The sequence below is a fragment of the Tripterygium wilfordii genome, chromosome 1, assembly GCF_013401445.1.
Source record: "Tripterygium wilfordii isolate XIE 37 chromosome 1, ASM1340144v1, whole genome shotgun sequence".
Lineage (NCBI taxonomy): Eukaryota > Viridiplantae > Streptophyta > Magnoliopsida > Celastrales > Celastraceae > Tripterygium > Tripterygium wilfordii.
In genome coordinates this window covers 2605381-2630414 of record NC_052232.1, presented here as the reverse complement: position 1 = coordinate 2630414, position 25034 = coordinate 2605381, and the positions used below count along the sequence as shown (strand labels likewise).

General features: G+C 35.8%; 2 protein-coding genes and 1 non-coding gene across 4 annotated transcripts; all 3 read right to left on the bottom strand.

Annotated features, from left to right (window-relative positions):
- Nucleotides 1–70: 70 nt before the first annotated feature.
- On the bottom strand, nucleotides 71–1936 carry LOC119997973 (ammonium transporter 1 member 1-like). The gene has a single exon (XM_038845222.1). It carries the CDS (start codon nucleotides 1861–1863, stop codon nucleotides 364–366), a length of 1500 nt encoding a protein of 499 aa, XP_038701150.1. The 5' UTR covers nucleotides 1864–1936; the 3' UTR covers nucleotides 71–363.
- A 9918-nt stretch (nucleotides 1937–11854) lies between these two features.
- On the bottom strand, nucleotides 11855–21113 carry LOC120000098 (DEAD-box ATP-dependent RNA helicase 13). Of its 2 annotated transcripts, XM_038848370.1 has the most exons (15): nucleotides 20794–21113; nucleotides 20253–20519; nucleotides 19567–19739; nucleotides 19284–19484; nucleotides 18415–18591; nucleotides 16989–17377; nucleotides 16247–16427; nucleotides 15953–16075; nucleotides 15740–15856; nucleotides 15419–15523; nucleotides 14580–14720; nucleotides 14360–14425; nucleotides 12758–12913; nucleotides 12321–12402; nucleotides 11855–12208 (listed from the first exon to the last, which is right to left on the bottom strand). In XM_038848370.1, exons 1-15 carry the CDS (start codon nucleotides 20987–20989, stop codon nucleotides 12156–12158), a joined length of 2427 nt encoding a protein of 808 aa, XP_038704298.1. In that variant the 5' UTR covers nucleotides 20990–21113; the 3' UTR covers nucleotides 11855–12155. The 2 variants fall into 2 exon arrangements, 1 of the variants encoding a protein (XP_038704298.1); XR_005468679.1 differs by lacking the exon at nucleotides 11855–12208 and having other exon boundaries at nucleotides 12315–12402; nucleotides 15419–15518.
- Nucleotides 21114–24676: 3563 nt separating this feature from the next.
- On the bottom strand, nucleotides 24677–24749 carry TRNAK-CUU. The gene has a single exon. It is a non-coding gene; the product is annotated as a tRNA-Lys (tRNA).
- Nucleotides 24750–25034: the final 285 nt, after the last annotated feature.

Here is a 25034-nt window from a genome sequence, read left to right as displayed (position 1 = left end):
TCGATTGCAAATCTCAAACCAAAGGAAAACGCTTGATCTTCACTCACCCCCAAGGGAACAGCACTATTACTGAAGGATTTCAACTAAATTTAAATTACTAAAAAAAAAAACTTGTGAAACAAACACACATTTGAATGATTTCTTTACATTTCTCTAGGGGAGAAAAAAACCAGAAAAAAACAAAATGTCAAAACACATGAATAAGTAATCCAATATTCCAATCACACACCAAGCAAAAAGTCATCTGTAGAATAATCAAAACAAAAGCATTTCCGCCACAAAATAACATCCAATATTTTACACCACAAAACCACCAACCCCAAATGATTTTTCTGATCATATTCTGAAATTACTAATTTATCCCTAAACTGCTGGGGGAGTCGAAGTTCTGGATTCAACTTTACTCAATTGGATACCATTTTTATGGGTGTCCTCTTCATGGTATATATAAGCGAATCCACCATGTCGGGTCATATCCATACCCGACATCTCGTCCTCCCCCGAGATCCGCAGCAGCTTCAACTTGTGAAGGATGAAAAACAGAGTACCCATGGTGGCACTGACCCACCCAATAATCACTAAAATCTGGATCACGTGAGCAGCCAATAGCCTTCCGCCACCTCCCATGAACAACCCGTATGGACGGCCCGGTTTATTCGGGTATACTTCATTTACATACTTCTCAGTGGCGAACAACGCGGTGAATATAACGCCCCATATCCCACACCCGCCGTGAAGTTGCGCCGCCTCCAATGGATCATCGAACTTCGTCTTCTCTGCTAATTTATTGCATCCAATTAGCACCAAAGAAGCTACGAACCCGCATATAATCGCAGCCCACGGCTCCACCACGGAGCACCCGGCGGTTATTGCCGCGAACCCGCCGAGGAGGCCGTTACAGACGTCGGTGACGTTCCAGTGACCTGAGAGGATACGTTTTCCGAAAAGTGTGGTTAAAGCGGCAGTACATCCTGCCAGTGTTGTTGTGACAGCGGTTCTACCAACCGCGCTCCACTGACCATAATAGGAACCGGACTCGTACGGACTCAGGATCTTCACAAACGAACCCGGGTTAAACCCGAACCACCCGAACCAAAGCAAGAAAGTGCCTAGAACAACTAAGGAAGCACTGTGTCCACGAAGAGCAATCGCTCGGCCACTGTGGTCAAACCGTCCAATTCTAGGTCCTTCAATTAGGGCGCCCCAAAGACCCGCAATCCCTCCCACCATATGGACCACACCCGACCCCGCGAAATCAATAACACCCGATCCAAACAAGAGGCTACCGCTTGTTTTCGCCGCACTAGCCCATCCATCACCAGACCAGAACCAGTGAGAAACAACCGGGTAAACGAATCCGGTCAAGAACGAAGAGTAAATCAAATACGCCACGAACTGAGTCCTCTCCGCAATCGAACCACTCGTGATCCCTGCAGCAGCGATCGCAAACGCCCATTGATAGAGAAAGTAACTGTAATCGAAGTTTTCAGTGGGGAAGGATTTGAGGCCAAAGTTATGGCGGCCGATGAAGCCATTGGAGGGGGCTCCAAAGGCAAAGGCAAAGCCGAATAGGTAATAGAAGAGGCCACCGGCGGCGGCGTCGAGGACGTTGGTAAGCATGATATTCATGGTGTTTTTGGCACGGACAGAGCCAGCGCAGAGCATGGCAAAGCCGAGTTGCATAGAGAAGACAAGATAGGCGGAGAAGAGGAGGTAAGTGGAGTCAATGGCGTATGAGGTGTCCTTGTAGGCATTGGATATGGTAGAGAATTGGGAGCAGATGTAGGCGGCGGCATCAGTGGAGTTTGGGCCTAAGAACTGGGCGAGTTGGATCTCTGAGCAGTTCAGTAACGCCGTCGCCATGGATGGAAGGAAGGAAAGCTCGAGTGACGAACACAAGAACGCTCGATGGATCTGTAAGCGGGTATATATGGAAATGAGAAGACGACTTTTCCTCTTGTGGGTACAGCTTCTTCCTTTTTTTGTTCTTTTTTTTGGAAAAATATTTATTTTTTGAGTCCGTATTCTTGGGCATTTTGGCCCCCACTTGTTTGAAAATTTGGAAAATTTAATATTTAGTTTTTTTTAAAAAAATTTCAATTTCATGGTAAATATTTGGTCACAAAAAATTTATAGTGGCGTACAAACACATTTTATGAGGTTTTGTTCACCACGAAAATCATCTCGTTGGGACTTGTGACATTTTATTTATTTGTAGACGTGTCAAGTTTTTATTGCACGGATATGATTCTCGTAATCTTCATTTGCACATATAAAAATTGTATAAAGCAAATGGAATATATCTGTCGAAAGCTTGTCCGCTTGTGGGATGAAAACAGAAAATAAATTGGATTCACATTTATATTTATATGTTTTGAACTCAATTTTTTTTATGATTCAATGGATTGTTATATAAATTTGAGAATATAATTTTTAATTATGACTTAAAAAAATATATTATGAATTATGTAATTAAACCACTATAGTGTAATTACAAATTATCAACATAAAATTATGTATTGGAATAATACAATTATTCATTATTGTTTTGTAATTAAAAATTATTAATGTCATTAAATATTTGAATAATGTAATTAAAAAATATCAATGTATAATTATGCATTGGAATAATGTAATTATTTTTCGTTTGCCACATTATTTCATTAAAATATCCAATACAAACTCATGGAAGAGAAGATTGTGATCTCAAGCGTTGTAAAAGATCCCAAGACTCTGTCCTTCACCAAACCTCAAAATTCCCATAAGAACCAGTGTGTCTTCATTGGTTACCACCGCATCCCCTAGTCACCTTCGCATCAATATGTGACATCGAGAAGGATTGATATGATAATGTCACCTCTTCCCACCAAAGAAGAGCCAACCCACGACTACGCCCCACACAATCAACCGTCAGCATATTTGTAAAACCCAATTTCAACCTAACACTCTCCATTTCCACCTTCGAAAGCTTTGTTTCAATTAAGTAGAGAATATCAGGAACTCTGGTGCAGACACATATTCGCAATACATGAATGATAGGTCGCTCTCGAGATCTCGACAGTTCCAGCTTAAGATAATCATGGGCAACAGACGGGGTTGCTAGCAACCTCAACGCCAACAATTTTCTCCAGAACTCGCACCTCCCCTAAACATTGACGTTTCGATGGCTGTTGAGTCTAAACCACATCTAAATCCATAGAATCCTTTCGCTTCTCTCCAATAATCGAAATAATATTATTACCCATAGCTATGTTATCTGAACCATTATCCCGAGGACCTCGAGCTCTTTTCTTCTAGTGACTCACTATAAGTTTCCAATTGATCTCTTGTGCCTTTTCATAGTCCCTAGAGGACATTCCACATCCATTTTTATAACCCCTTTCTCTGCTAAAAATCGTCATTTGGATTTGGAGTAACCATAGCTTCACCACCATCCACAACCACCCGTTGCTGACTATCCATCCCACTCACAGTTTGCCTGTCATCCACAAAACCAATTGGCCCGCCAATACCCTCCTTCATAACCATCTGATTGGAGTTTGGTTCATTATCTGAGTGCACAGTAGAAACCACAACTCCCTCGTCCTCTTGATACACTTGAATTGGTTGCGGAATGCGATGGAGAGAATTTCGCCCTCATCCAAGAATCATACTTACCGTATAGAAGTCTGCACCAGTACCTCACGGACCCGTTAATTGGACACATTAATTGGACACAAATATTAATTGTACATATATATTAATTTTACTTTATTGCTATGACACCACCATATAGAAAGCCTGTACCAGTATGTCATGTACCCGTTACTCGCCCTGTTAATTAACGGAGCGTGCCCGTCTGATTCGGAACGGGTTTTGTGGGTACTGGTCGGATACAGATATTTATACTTAGATAATCAAATATATACTAATTATCGATGTGGACAAATATATGCTTGTCAAACTCAAGATTTTTTTTTCTCTTTTTTGTGTACGTTAGTGAATTTCAAGACTAACTAGTTAGGTAGATATTGCTTAGTTTAACTAATTTGCTCAAATTTCAATATACCGAATATTAATTCAAACCTAGTAATCAGTATTTTGATATGGAATTATTTAATCTGTGTTCTGATGAGGAATTAAATAATATGTATTTTGATGTCAAGTTGTACTTCGATCTAGTAATCCAGTTATACGATCAATGTTGTGTCAGCTTAATTATCTCAAGAAAAAAAATTAAGAAACAATGATTTAATATTTATTTATATGTCTAATTAACAGTAATAAAAAATGCTAAAATAAAATGATCACTGAATCCCAATTATTTATAAAGTGATTCTCCGTACCAAGTGACATGTCATGTAATTTGGAATCAACAACTACATCCCAATTAACCACATGACAAATTGACAATCATCATAAACTAATCATGCATTCACATAATAATGATCATTAAAAGAAGCTTATATTAATCTTGCCCATATGAAGGCGTTACACAGAAAATTGGGCTAATAATATATAGTCAAGTTCACAGAAAATTCAAAGTAGAAACTAATTGCATTCACATAATATATAGTCGAGTTCTCATATATCACAGTCAAAAGAATGAAATGTCAAGCATAGAACTTTGACCTTCTAAATCAATCACATTTAATAATTAAATGTCATCAAATATGTAACGACTTCCAAAATTGCAAGACGACTTGATATGAAACTGTTATTTATTTTTCTTTTTCTTTTTTTTTTGGGGGTTTGTTGGAAGCCGGGACCTACTGTAATTAAATTACAGCAGGTCCCACTGTAATGCCTTTTTTGGGCATTAAAAATTTTTATTTTTATTTTTAAAAATTATAAATATGTAGTGCTCATCGCAACAAACACAACGATATATTTTTTGTTAAAAACAAAAATTAAATTCAACATGAAAAAGATCCTACAATTCTAGACCATCGGATATAAACTCAAAATATTCGATGTTTTGATCACGATGAATTTGATTTTTGTTTCAAACAAAAAAATACCGTTGGATTCGTTATGAAAAATACTATATATTTATGATTTTTAAAAAAAAAAAAAAATTTACTACCCATAAAGGGTATTACAACGGGACCTGCTGTAATTTTATTACAGCAGGTCCCGGGCACCCGGGGTTTGTTATATTTGAAAGCAACAAGAGACTAATTCTTTTAATCAAAGCAGTAAATAATGACAACACATTCACATAAGAATTTGAGTTTCATACACACTCGAGTCATTAGTTGATGTGGTAAAATGGTGTGTCTCACCCTCATACTGGAATTCCAAAGCCAACTCCCTCACTCAATATCAATAGTACCTAGGGTTTTGATTTGTGAATTTCTAACATGTCGCGAGGCATGAAACTAACAATAATAACTTGGAAACGCCATCTGGAACGTCCAAATTGGTGTCTAAAAATATGCTACCTTGAAATAAAGGTAAGAAACAAAACTAGAGAAATATAGTGAAAAAATTGAAAAATTGACCTTTGAATAGTACTGTACAAAGGCCTACAAACTAGTTTGTGATAGAGAACTTGCTAGCTCTTTCATAGTTTCTAATTCTGATTGAAAATAGGAAGGTTTTTTTCAACTACAACCCAAACAGGATAAGACAATACTACACATTTGACACCCATGAGTATTTCATCATAGGCAAAAAAGTCAAGTGGTAGAAGGAATTTATCTACTGCAAAGGAAGGACTCACACAACCATGTGGGACATTCTATAGTAGACACAGTGTCAACACACATCACACACACTCGGCTCACAGGCCTTCATTGTTTTTTCAACTACAACCCAAATAGGAAGGTTTTGAAGATAGAAAAAAGAAGGTTATGAACAGCGCTGGTTCCTCAAATAAATTAGGGAAATGAACAGCTGGGTTTGAATTTAATTAGGGCAGCTGTGCTTTTAATTCACACGTTTCTGTTAAAATATAGTAGCATGCCCAAACACCACATCCCACAATACCCAACATTACTTTATTTTAAATGTTAAATTGTCATATGTGAGCGTTGTACAAAAGTTACCGTTATTGATGCATTGGATCTTGACTAACAGACTTCAGCAATTATAGATAATTCATGCAACATTGCTCTAGTAGTCTAGTCATATGATCGATCCTGTGTCAGCTTAATTATCCCAATAAATAATTATTTGTTATTTTTTTTTATCAATTATGATAGAGATCCGAGTAGTTGCTATCTCAGTTATCGTAGCTGTTGAATTGTGCGCATAAGATTTCATGTGCATCACGTGAGACATGTGGAGCCCATGAATTCTTTTAAATGTTGAACATCAAACTCAATACTAAGATACCAAATGTTGGGATCTTAATCACTTTCGTTTATTTATGTGTGTATAAGTAACATTAATAAAAAAAAAAGATAAAATAAAATGATCACCGAATCCCAATTATTTACGTAACAATATCTTATAAGCTAGCCTCACATCATACTTTTTTTTTTTTACTTTAATTTAATTAATCATTATGTTATTAAAATTTTAGGTGGTATATATACGATCCTCCGTACCAAGTGACAAGTCATGTTACAATCATCATATACTAATTAAAAAATTTGTAATTTATCATGTTAATTAGTTAGCCAAAGTCATAATAAGTGTTTAAATAATAAAAATTATATATTAATCTTGCCCTTATGATTACGTTACACATAAAATTCAGGTAATAAAGTTGACAATTCCAACTCAAAACTAATTGCATTCTAACATAATATTTAGTCAACTATTTTTTTTTTAAAAAAAATACTATTGAGAAATTTGTTTCTTATTGAAATTAAATTTTGGGCACACATATACGTAGCCCAATCAATTGTCAACCAAGCTACCGCTTTGTTGGTTAGTCAACTCCTTATATATCATTGTCAAAACAATAAAATATCAAGCATCAAACTTTGACCTTCTACATCAATATGAGTTTGTAACTAAATGTAATCAAATATGTAACACAAAGCCAATATTGCCAAGCTGTGCTAAAGATGGAGAGGAATAAGAACGAGTGAGGAGGAAAGTTGAAGAAGCAGAGAAATCAGACATCTCCTCGTCGTCGTTGAAAAATTCTACCATTAGCAAAAGACAAAAAAAACTATTACCTTCTAAGCTCATTGAAGATTCTTTGAACATGATAGAGAGGTACTTAATTGATTTGAAAAGGATAAAAGGGCTTGTGTGTCTATGGAATTCCATTCAATATGCTACTGAGCCCTCATTTTCATGACATTATGACAAGAATTAATAAGGATCCTAAATGTTAGGAGCCTAGCTCCTTCATTTGAGAGGGCAAGGATAACACTGTTAGATGAGTGCAAAATGAGTATTAAGAAGGATGTGGTTGTAATTAAAGAAACATGGTACACTTAAGATGTATCAAATGGATGATCTAATGTCAAGGACAAGCCATTAATTAATATAATTGCAGCCCACAGTCGTGGAGCTATTTTCATGTATGCCAATGATCTTTTCGGGGATTGAAAAAATAAGTATTGTTAGTGTCTCGATCCTATGTTTTCTATAGTTATAGTTATTTCTATCTTCAAGAGAAATCATTTATCTGATATTAATTAATGTGAAATATTTGTAAGCGCACAAATCGCACAAATAACAAAGAGTGAATAAAGTATCGTTCCCACGATAATGTATTCACAATTCACATTCAAATCAATTTAAGCTAAGATTATACTAAACGGAGAAGCGAAGAGAGGTTTTATGGTTCAATTAACATTAATACAAGAAATTAAAGAATTGACTAAGAGATTAACTAATGGAGTCAACCAATTCAACAAACCAAGCAAAAACCGAGTAGTTTAATCAAGTACACAACACTAAGGCATTACAACACTAAGGCATTTAATGTCACCACCTCCTATCCTATCAAATTACCTTGGTTTCATCAATCCCTAATTTCCAATTCAATGTTGACAATCGATTTTCCTTCCTATTCAATGCTCCGTTCACGGTTACACCAAAAGTATTTTCAATACCAATCCCGGATATTCCTAACAATCGGACTAAATATCAAAAACTCATTAAGCAAAGTGGATAATCGTGTAGCGATTGCATAGATCATTCACCTATATTCCTATGGTTCATGTAACCTATGTCATCTATGGTGAGTGCAATCCTAAGTATCTCCTTCCTGTCTCAACCTAGGCAAAATATCATTCGAATGGTGATCAAGCATTCAAAAACATGAAGCGCAACCACAGATAATCAACAAACAAAAAGGAAATCAAGATTAATAAACCAAGTTCATTCAATATTCAAAGGTGGGGCTCCATTAGAGCCCTAGCAAGAGGATTAGTTCATCATATCATTCAAATACATGATAATATCCAAAATAACAGTCATAGAATCAAGAAATAAGAAGAGATACAAGAAAATCCCTTAAATCCCTGCTTCTCCTTGCTCCTATGCTGTCTCCCAAGAGCTCTTCCAAAACCTAGCCTTCAAGAAGTGTGTAAAGATCCTAAAACCCTAATTTTCTACCCTTTTATACTCCCGAAAACCCCAGAGTCATTTTTCTAACAAGCCTATGTCGTTTTGGACTGGACCCACTTGGGTTTTGGGACATTTTCGTGGAACTCGATCTGCAAAATCGTGGATTTGATGAAGTTCAATCGATTAGAAATAGACCCCGATTGATAAGAAACTGGCCTGGCTTGGAAACAATGCAATAAACAAACTCGATCCGATCGATTGGAAATTAGGCCTGATCGATTGAAAAAGTCTCTGGTTTCAACTTGTTCATTTTAGCTTCTTTTCGGTTCCCTTCTTCTTGAATCACGCCTTTATACCTGAAATACACAAATACAATTAATTAGGCAGAATTTATCCTTAATCGGCTCAAAATGACATAAAGATCGTTGAAAAGTGTCCAATTGTATGTATATAATTGGCACATCATTAATCTAAATTTCTAATGTTAAAAAATACAAGTTATGCCATTGCTCAATTTCTATTCAAAATAATTGAACAAGTGAGACCATCAAATTTTCTTCAAGTTATCATTAATAATGCTGCCAATAGCAAAGCAGTAGGAGAAGAGATAGAAAAGACCTATAAACATATTTTCTGGTCACCTTATGTTGTTCATACTTAGAACTTGGTTTTTAAAGATTTTGCTAATGCATTTAACTGGTTTAAGGATAAATATAGAAGGGGGAAAAATATTATTATTAAGTACTTTGTTAAGCATACCCCTGCCTTATCTATTTTAAAGATCAATTGATGATATTATAGTTGTTGAAAGTGGCGAAGATAAGGATTGCCTCACATTATATATTGTTGAAAATGCTGGTTGATTATAGAGAGGGTCTACCTACTATCATTGTGCTTGGAACATGGAAGGAATGGATGAAACAAAGAGATGAACATACATGAAAAATAGGTGCTTTAGTTGCTAAAACTATTAGCAGTGAAAACTTTTGGGATGAAGTTGAAGACACAATCAAGTTTTCTGATGGTGAAGGTCCAAACATGGGAGAGATTTATGAAAGAATGGATAGTATTGTTAGAGAAATAAAAGATTAAATGAGGAACAACAAACATGTTGGTTGTTATCCTCAAATGGAGAGACTTGTATCGACAAGTTGGGAAAAGATGAATATGCCTATGCATTATCTTGGTTTTACACTTACTCCACAATTACATGTTCATGTTACCTTGAAACACCAGCTCCTGGAGGAATTGTTAGATGAGTCCAAATGTTGAAGTTGTTATGGGTGTCATGATAGCTTTTGAAAGGATTAGCTGAAAGTGCATAGAAAATAAATTATTATATAAATGCAACATTACATATGTGGAAGGATATTTACTCAATGGCAGCAGCTCACATTGATGTCAAGACAATATCAAAAGCTGTATGGAAATGGTTGGATGGTAGAGTAGACATGTTGTGGAGTAGAGGAAAGTTTATAACTACATGCAATAATCAAATATTGCTGAACAACATCTCAGAAAGCTATAATAGTATCATTCTCAAACATAGATCAACGCCAATTGTGACTTTTCTAGAAGAGTTGAGGAAGGATGTTATGAAGATAATTGTGAGCTGAGAAGAGATATGGAGAATTGCAAAACCAATGGCCCACTACTTCCAACTGTGCATGATAGTATTGAGAAGCTGAGGGATATTAGCAGGAGATGGGAAACTATTTGGAGTGGTGATATAGCACATTCTTTGTTTGAGGTAGCTTGTAGACAAGAGAAGTATGTTGTGCATACTGAGGAACATGTAGTTTAAGAGTTTGGGACCTCAAGGGGATCCCTTGCTGCCATGCTATTGCAGCTCCAAGGTATGTTGGACTACCTGTTGAAGATCATGTAAGCCATTATTTCTTGAAAGATACATACCTAAGAGGTACAACCACATAGTTTGTCCTTTAATGGTATGCACATATATCCTAAGACTCATGTTGAGGTTTTACTTCCACCACCAAAGAAAAAATGGATAGGTCACAAATAAAAAAGAGGATAGAAGTGGGTGAGAGTGAGAGGCAAGAGCCATCACAGTTGAGCAGGGCTTACCCTTTGATCAAATGTGGTAAATATGGACTAACAGGGCATAATAGGAGGGGTTGTAGAGTGAATAAAAGTGACGGTGCCGCTGGTGTGGGAAGAGAAAACAGTGGCAGAAGGACCAATGTACCCACAAACCCTACTATGATAAGGGTTAGTTGTTTTATCATATTATTGTCATTCACTAGTGTCTATTATTTTATACTTGCATCTTATATATATTCTTATGCATTCCGTTTTTATTTAACTTGTATTTTATACATGCTAGTACCTCTAGGTATGTTGCCCTTGCTACTACTTGAAATACAAGAAGAGGAACCGAGGAGGGTGTGTGTCAACAAGAAAAGGATCCAATGTTATAACTTACAAATGAGACTGTTAGTGTTGTAACATCTTCTACAAGAGTTGTCTCACTCCTTCAAACAACTCAAGAATCTGTGTGCACTGGGGGTAGCTAGTTGTGGTTGCACTATATTTTTTGCTTTTATTTGAATAATTGGTGTGATGTTCTGTTTATTTAAATAGTTGATTGCATTGTTGGTGCTGCTACAATCCTACACCTTTGGATGGTTACATTTATATTTTTGGATTTTTTTGGATATGGAAATATACCAAGTGTACCATTTGATGTTTTTTGGGCTATCTTTTAAAATATGGAGATATATGATATTCTTAAATGATTTCTTAAGATTATTTTGAACTGTTTTAATGTTATTACAACAGCAGATCAAGTTAAAATTGAGCAATGACCATATTTTTTTGTCATATAATTCACTGATCAATTTGTAAATAAATATCATCCCAAAAAGTATAGCTAAATGCTTACACACATGTATAATTTGAATAGTTAAAATATAAATCCACGTCATTAAAATTAACATCGTGAAAAAAGCTTATCTATGGCAAAAAGGAGACTTAACAATTTCCAACAGAAATTGATTGAAATGAATCAGAGTAATCTATTTGTCTAAATTTAGAACATTGAGTATCGTAACTTAAAACGCGTTTCCTTCCACAACCCAATTACAAGCCCTCTTTGATGATCTATGTGTACTTCACCCAATATGATATGTACCACATTTTGATTAGAGCTAATTATGGAGCGGAATTGGATTGAAAAGAAAGCCCAATTTGCTTTTCAATCGTGCCTGTTACGAGAAGATGATGCAAACCCAAGGGAAAAAAATTCTAATATTTGAGGATTTTAAAATACATTTAACCTATTAATTTAAGTTAATATTTGCACCATAAAAAGTACTCATAAAATATAATAAATCCCCGATAACCAGAATATAGGCTAGCATATGTGCTACTGAAATTGTCTGCCAAACGAAGCCAACATCCTACACCGGCCCATAAAATGATTTTAGTACAATATTTAAGACTACAATGAGTCAATGATGCTACCAATTGCAGCAGTAACAAAATCATGGTGGCCACACCATAACATGCAGCAAAAGAAATCAATTCAGATTATTATTTTTAGACATCCCTTCATAGATATAACAAATTGAAAAATTGCTTCAACTTGAAGCACATGGAACTCTAAACGCCTCAACCAGACTCATGAAGATTTTTCTAGGAAAATAAATGAACTACAAGAGCTTTAAATATATGTTCTACTCACTGCTTCCTTTTAATTTTTTCCGGTTCCTCTTCTGGTCACGCAATCCTAGAAGAAAACAGGACAAAGTCAATGGCTTTACCTCAACAAAAATAAGATGAATAAAGAGAAATGATGAACCAGTGGAGATGTAAGTAAAGCACACAGAACAAATGCATACGTGTTTTCTCATCTTTCCTTTTTCTTCTCAAATGCTCCACATTCCTTCGTTTTTCTGCCGTCTCTTTCAGATCAAAGCGCAGCTGAGAGAGAGGAGAGAAAAGATGTGAAAACTAACATACATGAGGAAGAAATCCGTAAGTATTAGAAAAGGGAGAGGGCCGCGGGGAAATAAGGAATTGCAGGCAAACAATAAAGAGAACAGAACTTTCATGTCCGTGTCTTCAATTATATGAGACATTGAAAAAAACAATTGACAAAAACTCTAATTCATCACCTCCTAGATTCAATAACTCAGGTATTAACTGAAAATGTCACAATATAATATACACCGATCAAAGCATCATAGAGTTTCCAAATGAAGATCTCTCGAAGATTATTTAAAACCAAAAAAAAACAAGAAAAGCATAAAGACTAGGCTTTGGCCAAATATAATACCTCCGAACCAGCATTCTGAAGTGCCTGGAGTGGCTCAACACAATCCTGACCAATTACCACCATTTTCCTTCTTTTCTTTTCTCCTGTATCCATGTCATTATGTTTCGGTCTAGCTAATTCTTCAATTTGTCGCTGAAGGAGCGGCGAAACACCAGCCTAAAAAAAGATGATAATAGTTAAGAACTCAATCACCGGAGAATTTATTTGATTTAGTGGGGATATGTAACTAACATATTATAGCAGAATTCCAGTGATACATTAGATATTCACCAATTTAGATTGAGGAATATTAATATACAGATATAAACCAAGAACTGTCCTAACGCAGGATAAGAGGAAACACAGTAGAGAAGGGCCACGGAACATTTTGGGATAGTAGAAGAGCAATCATGAAGTCATTTGTCAATATGCTAATCAAGTACCGCTGCAATAAACTAAAACACCCTTGCATCACTTCCAAGAAAAAAGAGGTATCTAAGGATGGGTAAAGGTAAGCAATGCTCCCTCGATGAGCAGGGTTGGGGAGAAGCAGAATGTAACCAGACCTTACCCCACATAATATTTGGAGAGATTGTTTCCAAAAATTGAAACTGTGACATCTAGGTTACACCCCTGCAACTCTACTACAATGAAATGTTACTCTACAACAATGTAACATTAAGAACATCCAAAAAAACTAAGCAAAAAATGTAATTTCACAGCATATAAGCACAACAATCCTAACAATTTGCCAAAAAAAAAACCCCATCACAATGAATAGCATGAAAATAAAATAAGTAAAGAACCCTTGAAACTGAGCGATAACATTTATCATCGTCAACAGCAGCAAGGAATTCCAACAACTTTAAAGATTTATTCAACTAGTATCCCCAGCCCCTGTAGCAATAATGAATCTCTTTATATCAAGTCATCAAAGACACAACCCACAACCTCCAACACCAACACCAACACCAGCCCTTGAACCTCTGACCCTCAACCACTTTATAATGGTGCAACCATCAGGCTACAGAGAGGGCTGGTAGAAATATGAATCTCTTACACCAATACTCGGGGAGGACTTGTATTCCTTTATGCCCTAAGTTTAAAATATTTTCTAGAACTATTATAGAGTTCAATAATGTTCCAGTACCCTAGTCTGTCTCAAAGAGCACACTGTAAACAGATAAATTGACGACATAAAAAGGGCTGCTTCATGACAAGATCTAGCATGATGGTGGAGGTGCTCCCTTGAAAGTTTCATTTTTTGCATGAGTCATTTCTTCAATTCTTAAGACTAAATCAAAATTGCGCAATTAACAATTTAACACATCAAAATACCCATTCTCAACAAAAAATTATCAATAAGCATTTCTTATTGCTAGTTTATGTAATTTAAGGAAGTTTAAAACTCTTTGGCTCTTCTCTTCTCATTTTTTCACCGACACTTCCAATCTCACATTCTCACCCAACTAATCGAAAAAAGTACCACATTAATACGAACTCTGAAATTTGCAATTTCACAAAAAAATAATTGAATCAGGAGACAGTGGGAGTACTCAGACTAAATAATAGAGAAAGGTGAGTCGGAGAATAACTGAATAAGATCGGTTGCAAAATACTTACCCCAGCCAAATAGCGATGTGAGAATGTCTTTGGCTGCAAAGGACGGGAAAGTTGCGTGTTGAGCTCCTGCGAATTAAATGAGAAAAAAAAGATGAGAAATTAACTAACAATGCAAAAACAATCAAAGGAAATGAACCAATAAGTCTGTCGTGGTATGCCCATCTTCGATTGTGATGGCAGCTAAAATGGTGCACAAAAATTTATCCATGGTAATAAAAACCTGTTGCAAGTTCTTTAGTTGCACGGAGCTGGCTTTTTTCTGCTTTAAACTGTTCACTCTTTCCTCCTCACTATCATAGTTCTCCACAATCAACCCCACTGATTCAGCGTTTCTTTCTAACCAGCTTTTCTTTGCTTTCTCCTAAAGGGAAAATACAAAAGAAAATCCAGCAGGTTATTAAGAGCAAAGCACAACATTTAAGGAATCCAACTGATTCTCAGTATAGCTTCTAATAAAAAAAGATTGATTCAAGTTAGACAAGGAATAAAAATCCTTCCACTATGTATTTAAATGTGAGAAATTCAAAACAAAGCATGAAAATTACTATAATAAGGTAACAAAATAACCAAAATAATCTATTATAGCACAACATTTAAAGAATCCAACAGATACTCACTATAGATCCTAATAAAAAATATTAATGCAAGTTAGACGGATTAAAAATCCTTCAAATACGTACTTTAATTTGAGAAATTCAAAACAAAGCATGAAAGATTACTTTAATAAGGTAACAAAATAACCAAAATAATCTATTATGGAATTGGTTAAAATTGTCATAACTGACAAGTCTAACAGTCCACAATATTTGAGCACATTGACCAGCAAACTTCAGCCACATGCAACACTAGGTATTTCAGGGTAAAACTTTGATGCGTATGGGTTCACATGTCCAAACAGAAGTCAATGCATACCGAGGCTCAATTTCAGGGCCAAACTTGCCTCGTCCCCACCCTAAAACAGAATGGAACAATGCTACAATTTTGCATGTAAAGGTTCTAAGTTATATTGCTTATTGCCAGCTTATGAGTACAACAGCATTAACAGACTGGTGGTTTTACCTGGGAGTTCTTTCGCGTGATTTTGTCTATTTGACGTGCAAGCGATAGTCGTTTCATAACCTCCGGCATGTATGACTCCTCCAAAGGAAAACGCCGTAAACTTTCCTTTATAATGCATAGCATGTTAGATGACAACTTATATAACTAACTATAAGTATAGACCATATATAGTAAGTGGAGTCTACCAATTGATGCAAAGTATAAACTGCTTTACTGCCCAAAACTATTAATCCTTTTTAACGAAGTCTTATTCATATAAGAATATGACGGTATGGATATTAAACTCATGAGGACTACAAACTTCCTTTTGAACAGTGTTACCTTTGAAAATGATTTGCACAAAGAGGCAAATTTTGATGTCTCATTTGATGCAATTAGAGCAATGCTGCATCCATCAGCAGAAGCTCTAGCAGTTCTTCCACTTCTATGGATATAAACCTAAGAAAAAACATAAAATTAAATTTGGTTAGAGGAAATAAGCATGCTTAATTAAGTTTGTAATAGTCATCCGAAAGCAACCTAATCTCAACTTACTTCCGCTGAATGTGGAAGTTGATAGTGAATAACAGTTCGAACACCAGGAATATCAAGACCTCTTGCAGCAACATCAGTAGCCACGAGTGTACCATGTTCATTTGCACGGAAGCGATCAATTGCCTACATTCATAAAATTGGAGGATGGGGAAAACATCAAAGAAATAAAAAATATTCACAAGTCAGTTGTTTCAATCAAGCTATTATGCTTATCCAAAGTTAATTCTAGCCACCTTCTTGGCAAACACTACATTGAAAAGAACCAGAAAAGAAAAACAAAGAACAGCCACAGACCTTTAAACGAGCTTGCTGCTGCATCTGAGCATGAAGTGTCCAAACATTGATACCAAGAGTGCGCAAGATGGAGGAAATATGGCGTAGAGCAGCAATTGATGTACAAAATACAATGGTGCGGCCTTGTCCATGAACACTCAATATATAATACAAATAGGCATCTTTGTCTTCTTCTCTACATCTGCAAAGACATTACACTACTTAAGAAAGATAAGATAGATGGATTAAAAGCGCAATAATTTATATCTGCCTTTTTCATTTGAACCTTGGGATCAAAAGTTGTTCATTATGCGAGATAATTAATTAAAATGAGAACCACACTATGGCTCATTTCATACCTCGGATACATACCAATGCCAAGTACCTTTGGCACTTTAGCGAGGGCAAACCATACCTAGAGCATTTTTGCAACTTGAAACATGATATATCAGCAAGCATGAGTTTGATCCATAACCAAAGGGCAGAAGTTCAATTGATTTAGTTACATGTTTTTAGGGTGTTTCACCAAACATAGTTCCACTGTCAACCTATTTGAAATTCGTATCGAACATAGAACAATAAGACATTAAAAAGAAAAAAAAATAGCTACTAAGTTTCAGCAAGAATATGCAAACCCAATTCTGTTCATCAAATCACAGAAATAAAACATTTGAAAGATATGATATGGCCAAGTACATAATTGATTCAGTAACAAAATTTTCAAAGCTCAATGAAATATATGAAATCAGGTAGTGGTTCATACTCAATAAAAGATTCCTCAAGCTTATCAGCCAGTATTGATGCATTAGTCAAATCTATGATGGCAGCATTAGCTCTCATCCCAACACGTTCAGAGAGAGTCTCTATGGAATTCAGGCCATCAGTCGTTGATTGCTTCGATTTCAGGAAACCACGTTTTAGCTTCTTCCGAAAGTCGGTCGATAGTGCTATTGTAGCAGAAAAAACAAATGTTTGTCTTTTCTTTCTTTGTGTGCTAGAAACTGTCTGGCAGTTTTGAGAATTTTGAGGCTGTCCTTCAAAAGAGCTATTAGTCCCAGGAAGCAAGTCAATAATTGACTGCAACTCATGAAAATGTCCATTTTCAATCATCCGATCAGCTTCATCCAGCACAAAGAAAGACAATGAATGAAGCTGCAAAAGTGAAAAAGACAATATTTATAAAGCACCAGAAGGAAAGTGACAGGACAGGACCATTCTGATATAGCATCATTTTTTTATAATCTACAGTTACAAAACCAATGACACCAAGTTCCAAATTAAGTTGATCGACATCCAAATATTTAAACATGTGTGCATCGAGCCTTATTTATTTTAAAAAAAAGTTGTGCATCTAGCCTCATAATCATGTTTACACATACATATGAGTTGGCAAGACAAGGTCCTGTTATTCAAATTTCGTTTATTTTATTTCCTATTCCACTCTTCATTCCAATTCCTCCCTGAATGATTACCAAGTTTGATTACTTGCTATTCCTCAAGAGTAGTTGTTCAAGTTAATGAAACTCCGGCAATATAGACATACACTGGGATTTAATAATTTAGACAATCAGCTAAACATGTGGTCCATGTAGTCCAGTGATAGAGTTGCAGGGTGCAATCTAGAGGACACAAGTTCATTTCTTGGAAATAGCCTCTCCACATGTTTAGACAATAAGCTAAATAGCCACAAGAAAACCAAAGATTAGAGTCAAACACTCATCATATTCGCTTATGCTTCTCAACATTAGCCATGGTAAGATTAGAGACAAACATTCATTGTATCCGCTCATGCTGCTCAAGATTAGCCGTGGTAAGTTACTCAGATAATCAATAAATTCTGTCACAAAAAGAGAACCAGAAAAGTTACAAACATGTATTGGAGCAGCACACTATCCTGAATAATAAAAGGTAAACAACTATCGTGCACAAGGCTGCCGCAGTAAGCGGGTTCAGGGACATACAAGATATACCCTCACATAATATAAGGAGAGGCTATTTCCAGGAATTGAACCTGTGACCTCTAGGTTGCACCCCTGCAACTCTACCACTGGACCACTAACTTGTATCTAATTCTAAAATAAAAAATAAACATGCAAGGCTGGAAATTTAAGCCATTCTCTCATGAACTGGGTGGCCTACCCTTCAAAAGTGCATTCCTCAACTAAACATTTCATATTGTCTATACTAACCTCAACAAGATGCTTTTCTCCTCCTGACATAAGCTCCCATAACCTCCCTGGAGTTCCAACAATAATCTCAGGACTCTCTCGTAGCAGTCTTTCCTGCTTCTCCGTTGACATCCCACCAACAATAGAAACAACTCTAACATTGAGACCATTGGCTGCTGCCTTAAGATGATCAGTAACCTGGAAAAATTAAGAAGAAAAACCTCACTTGATATACAAGACCATTAAAATAGTTAAAATTACATAATCTTGAAGCCCGTTAGGTTTCATCAACTAAGCCAAGATTATGTACCAATAATAGGTATCATTACTCGCCCAACAAAATTGCTGTCCCAGAGAGACCTGCTACCAATGGATAGCTTTAAGCGCCACACACAAAAGGGTAACACTGACGAGTAAAATGGATAAATAAGAAGACAGCTCTGCCAAAATGCATCTTTCACATTGATTTCTTAAATGAGCTAAGCATATTCAAGCAAGATGGAAGCAAAGCTTAAGAGCATGAGCAATAAAATACGAGAAGTTTCATTTAAAATCCGAGATGTTTCATTTCTATGACAGCACTTCTCCTTTAATTTTTTTCAAGAATAGATCCACAACATTTACGAATACATTTCAATTCATCACAACCAAACGTCAGCAAGCATACTAAACCAAATTAACAGAAACTCTATCCTCATGCAACACAAAACCAGTACATAAAATTGCCGAAGTTCATAATTTTTCAGGTACCCACAGTTGAAAAAGTATAACAACGAACAAATCCAGCGAGATGTATTAATGCACATGATTTCACATCACATCCCATCCCAGAAAACAGAAGACCGTGACATGAATAGAATGACAGTAACTACTGAAACAATTATAACTACCTGAACTGCAAGCTCCCTTGTAGGAGTGATAACAAGAGCTCGTAAAAAGCCTTTTGGAGCAAACCTTTCTGCCTCCTCCTTCTCCCCCTTTGTTTCAAACATTTTGACAGCTTTTTCTCGTTCTTCTAAGAGACGCTGCAAAATGGGTAAACCAAAAGCAAGTGTCTTCCCAGACCCTGTTTCCGCAGCACCCACAACATCCTATGAAATAACCAAAGTCTACATCACCACCAAACACATAGCATAACCAAACATGCAATGCCAAAGAATAAACTTAACAAACCTTCCCTTGATGAGCTGCAGCAGGAATACAAGTTGTCTGAATTGGAGTTGGCTCCTTAAACCCAAGTCTGTATATTGATTTCATAAGGAGAGGATGAAGCCTCAACTCGTTCCACGCATAAAACTCATCTTCATTTACCAACCCTTCCTCAACTTGTTCCCTTCCACTGCTACCTAGAACCATTCGTATTACGAACATGAATGCACCCGGAATATAAACGAAACTACACTGAACCCAGCTTATCAAATATTTAAAGCACAATGCACTTTTTAAAATTTCCTAATTGTTCAGGTGCCATTTCAAGTAATTAAAGGAATTCAATTCCAGCCCTGCAACTGACTAAAAATCATTTTTTGGTATTCAAAGAGAGAAATGTTCAAAAGTAACAACAGTTCAAAGAAAACACAGGTATTGACAATTTGACATACCACCAAATCAACAAATGCGTGTACATCAGAAAACAACAGTATAACTAAATTTTGAAAGGTTAAAAAACTAAGAATTTAACACAATATTGGCGTGTGCAATAAGAAGATTGACCCCACACAAAAGTACGATTTCCGAATTTCAGAAACATATAGCTTGATTCAAATACCTAAATTTAACACTTCATGCTAATGCTGAAAGGCCCAAAAATTAATAAGATGTGATAAAGTGTAAGACTTCAGAACTACAAAAACACTAACCAGACAGCAATTCCTCAACTTTTTGGGTTTGAGTTTCCTTTGCCTTCTTACTCTTCTTTTTCTTTTTCTTCTTCTTCTTCTTCTTCGTTTTTTTCTCACCTACTGCATCCACGTCCACTTCTACTTCATCTTTAACAAAAATGTTTTCTTCTGAATCCCTGGGTTTCTGCGTCTTCAATTTCTTTGCTTTTTCTGGCTTTTCCTTCAGGGGTTTAGGAATTTCCAATCCATAATCAGCCTCACTTATCTCCTCAAGCGAAAGGAAACCTGCATTCATTCAATATTAGCTATAAAGACAAAAAAGAACATCGAGATTACATAAACCCTACAAAAAAATCCTGACGCCACTGCTTTTGCTTCATAATAAAACTATCTGGCTTTTCTAGGTATAATCACTTGTGCCGATTGAGGGCAGTCTCATCTCAGCCAAACAGGAAATTAGAAGAACATAAAGGGAAAAACAAGACGAGTAATTAAATCAGAGTAAAATACATGGTTTAAGCATAAAGTACAGAATTGTAGAGCATGGGCAGCGATGAACCTCCTTCAAGTTCGTTGGAACCAATGACGAGAGAGAAAGCACCATCTTCGTCGGTGGGGAGAGAAGAATTCCACGGGAGCTTGTCGAACGGGTCTACTTCAGCGTCTCCTAAGCCACGCTTTCGCTTCTTGGAGCTTTTCCTCTTCGACGGTTTACTAGAAGAAACTGGTGCTGGTGGTGGCGAATCAGCAGCCATTATCAACGATGATCGTCGCAAAAAGTATTAGCTGCGGCGGCTCTTAAAAGCAAGGGAGCGTGGGAAGACGTTGGGGTGCGGCCGCGAGGGCAAAAAACTTAGGTAAGAACTGACCGTTTGAGGAGTTTCGATTGTACTGTATTTTTATGCTCAAATTTTGTGTGAATAATTATAAGATGATATTATAAATGTAAAAAGCATAGCCTTATTTAAAATTTATTTATATTCAGAGGAAAAATTAAATTGTTATTTTTTTATGAATATACCACCTTTTTCAATGAGCAAAATACTAACTTATTTAGCAAATGAGCCATTGATTGAGTGACAATGACTTTGCATGTCCCTGACTGAGGTCATAGGTTCTAGCCTCACCTCCTCCGAATATTTATAACGAGGTGTGTGGGCTTAGTCTGCCCCTGCGTGGGCTTGATTTGTGCCTCCTGCGTGGGGCCTGTTGACACCTGTACTTTCATAGGTTTGATCTGGTGGTGTGTCGTATGTTGTATTTGTACTCAAAAAAAAATACTAACTTATTTAACATAGTTGATAGTTCACATCCTTTTATATTGTCAATCATTTCCCCTTTTCAATTAGAATAACGCTTAAATCCCAAAATATGATCCATATTTGACTCCCAATTAATGTGGAGCATTGGATGTTAAGTGTGTCATACATATGTGTTTATAATCAATGGCATGTCACATAGATTTGTGGGGATCACATTTTGGAATACATAGCATTACTCTTTCAATTAACATAAATTGATTGTCTTGCATCATTTAATAGTTTATTCTCTCCAAAAAAATAAAAAAAACTGATTGAAAATAAAATTTGAAATTGGATAGCAAAAATATAATTTTTTATAGTGGATATTTTCCGCTCACTAAGGAACTGTCCACTCTGACCAGATGTGCACTGGTTAGACCAGTCTCCATGGGGTAGGCCGGCCAGCAAGCATACCAACTTCACCGATTTATTTCAGGAAAATTACTTTATGGACGGAAAATATCCGTCACATTTTTTTATCAAGATTTTTTTCAATGATAAGCAAGGCTTAATGTATTTATGCTTCTGGTTCAAAGTTTACATGTTTAGAATTGTAAAAAAAATTGAAATAATGTGTACTTGATATGAAATTGGGTTTGCACTCATTTTACTTGTGTTTTTTCTCGTGCCTCATCTTTTGATTAATGATTTGAGAAAGTGTTGATTTCATTTAGATTTGACACCGCTTTAACTTGACTCGAATTTGATGACGCTTTCACTTGAGTTGTGTTTGATTCTTTTAATGCATTGACTTGAAATTAATGTCGTTGAGGCGTTGACTTTATTTGATACCGTTAGTGCCTTGGAGACATTGACTTGATTTGTTGTCGTGTGAAAACATGACATCGCTGTAATTTGACACGAATTTGATGTCACTTTGACTTGAGTTGTATTTGATCATTCTTTTAATGCATTGGCTTGAAGTTAATGTCGTTGAGGTGTTGACTTTATTAGATACCGTTGGTGCCTTGGAGGTGTTGACTTGATTTGTTGTCGTGTGAAAAACATGACATCGCTTTAATTTGACTCGAATTTGATGCCCGCTGTAACTTGAGTTGTATTTAATCATTCTTTTAATGTGTTGGCTTGAAGTTAATATCGTTGAAGCATTGACTTTATTTCATACCTTTGGTGCCTTGGAACCAACAATAACAAGGAGAAGAAACAAGACCTTTCTAAAGGCTTGTTCTAAATCCTTGAGTGGAGAAGAACAAAAAACTTATACCAAGTTTTTGGAATCAAACTGCCAAGAATGAGTCACGAAGAAGGAGCACCATCATTAAAAAAAACTTTTTTGGAGAAAGTTTTTTCCATCAAGTCTCATTAAAACCTTTCAAATCAAATCTATAGTAAGCTTCTATAAACATCTGAAATCAAGTTGGTAATATTTCAAATTACAAGTCTCCAAATTGATATGCTCCACCTTAGTACTGTAGGAGATCAAAAGTCATGTCTATGTTTTTACACGAGAACAAATCAAGTCCTTGATCTTTACTCTAACTTTGTTTTTTTTATTTTTTCTATGATCTTATTCTTTAGTCACCCTTCAAAAAAAAGTTAGAGGCTTGATATTTATAGGGGAAGGAGGCTTGCCAATTTATTTGAGCTTATCTTAAACATGAATGATACTTTGGGAATTTTTATTGTCTAACCCAATTAATTTGTAGATTAAAATCTTAATTAATTCATATAATTTTGGTTTGAGTCCAGACTGAACAATCACTCATCGTTCGATAGAAATAAGATATCGGCCTATCTAAACAAATGGGCACAACCCAATAGACATGCCAACAACTCCTCGTTTGTTAGAGAAACTTACGTAAGCCTATTTAGACGAATTCGTCCAACCCATAATTTGGTCCACAAACTTATGTAAACCTATTTAGACAGATCCCTTTAGGATATGAGATGATTTAGTATGCGGATACATATCAATTTATTTTTCATTTGATATATGGTATGTGTGATTATATGATTAGGAGAGTGAATGCATCTATATACCGCTTTCAAGGGAAGAAATTACTGAAGAATCAAGTTTTTATTCTATTATTTATTTCATTCTTGTTGATAGATGGCACAAAAGCAACACTTAACTTCATTGTTTAGCTAATTCATCAAACCAAAGGTATATTTATTTTTTTAATTAATAAATTTATAATAATTTTATATTCTATTAGAAGTATTAAAATATCTTACATTATATTTTCTCTCATAGTTTATAAGTATTATAGCAATGAATGGATTAATGGTGTTTCAAATTGTGTTCCTTTGCATAAAGAGATGAAAATTTCAAATAAAAGGTACACATGCTTGAGGAGGTACCTCTCAAATGATGGTGAAAAGAAGAATGTAACTATGGAGTTTGTCAATTTTATCATAAGACTCTTTGAAAAAACACTAATTATAATTTACTTGGTCAACCCTCATCCTGTTCAGAGCAAAATTGGAGTACATGTTCTTTCATTCAATCCATGAAAAGGAACAATTGACAGTTCCATTACACTATGTGAATACTAGTGGACATATGGTGGAGTGCTTCCTAGGTGTTGAACATGTTACTAACACAACCACTAGCTCACTTAAGGAGACCATTGATTCGTTATTTTGCATAACATGATTGAGTATTTTCAAATTGCCTGGGCAAGGTTATGATGTGGCGAGCAACATACGAGGAGAATTTAACGAGTCAAAGACTAGTTTGAGTGAAGATTGCGAAGAGTCATTTTCTGCAATGAAGATTGCAAAGAGTCATTTGCGTAACCGAATGGGAGATCAATTATTAAATGATAGTTTGATTGTCTACATTGAAAAATCGTTGTGAACAATTATAAATTGTAGCTATTTTTGTAAGTTAGTTCAATATTGTGTTTTGGACTTGCCTATTTTGCATGATTTATTTTTGATAGTGTTAGATATCTGACAATTCATCAGATAAGTGCCCCTTAGTCCAAATCCTAGTTACATCTAGAGCAACTAATTTCAAATTCTAGTTATTCATGTTAAGTACATGGGAGAAAAATAAGATATTGGGACTCAAAAATTCAAAACGCCGTTACATCCAGAGCAACTAATTTCAAATTCTAGTTATTCATGTTAAGCACATGGGAGAAAAATAAGATATTGGGACTCACAAATTCAAAACGCCCACCGTGGGGCTCGAACCCACGACCACAAGGTTAAGAGCCTTGCGCTCTACCAACTGAGCTAGACGGGCTTCAACAGTAAAACTTTTCACGGGCACTAATAGAACGTAAGACCAGTTTTGTAGTTGGTTTTTTTTTTCACGCGTCAGGCTACTAGGATCTAACTATTGCACCCATACAATCCGACGGAGCTGCCCGCAATTGGGTACATCTAAATACACACATTTTTTGCTAAATACACACATTTGTGGTAGGCTAGAAACGTTATAAACATTTATGATGCAAACAATACAAGCCACACTCTATTAAGACTTCCCACTGATGACGTGGATCACACTCAACCATGATGGGACACT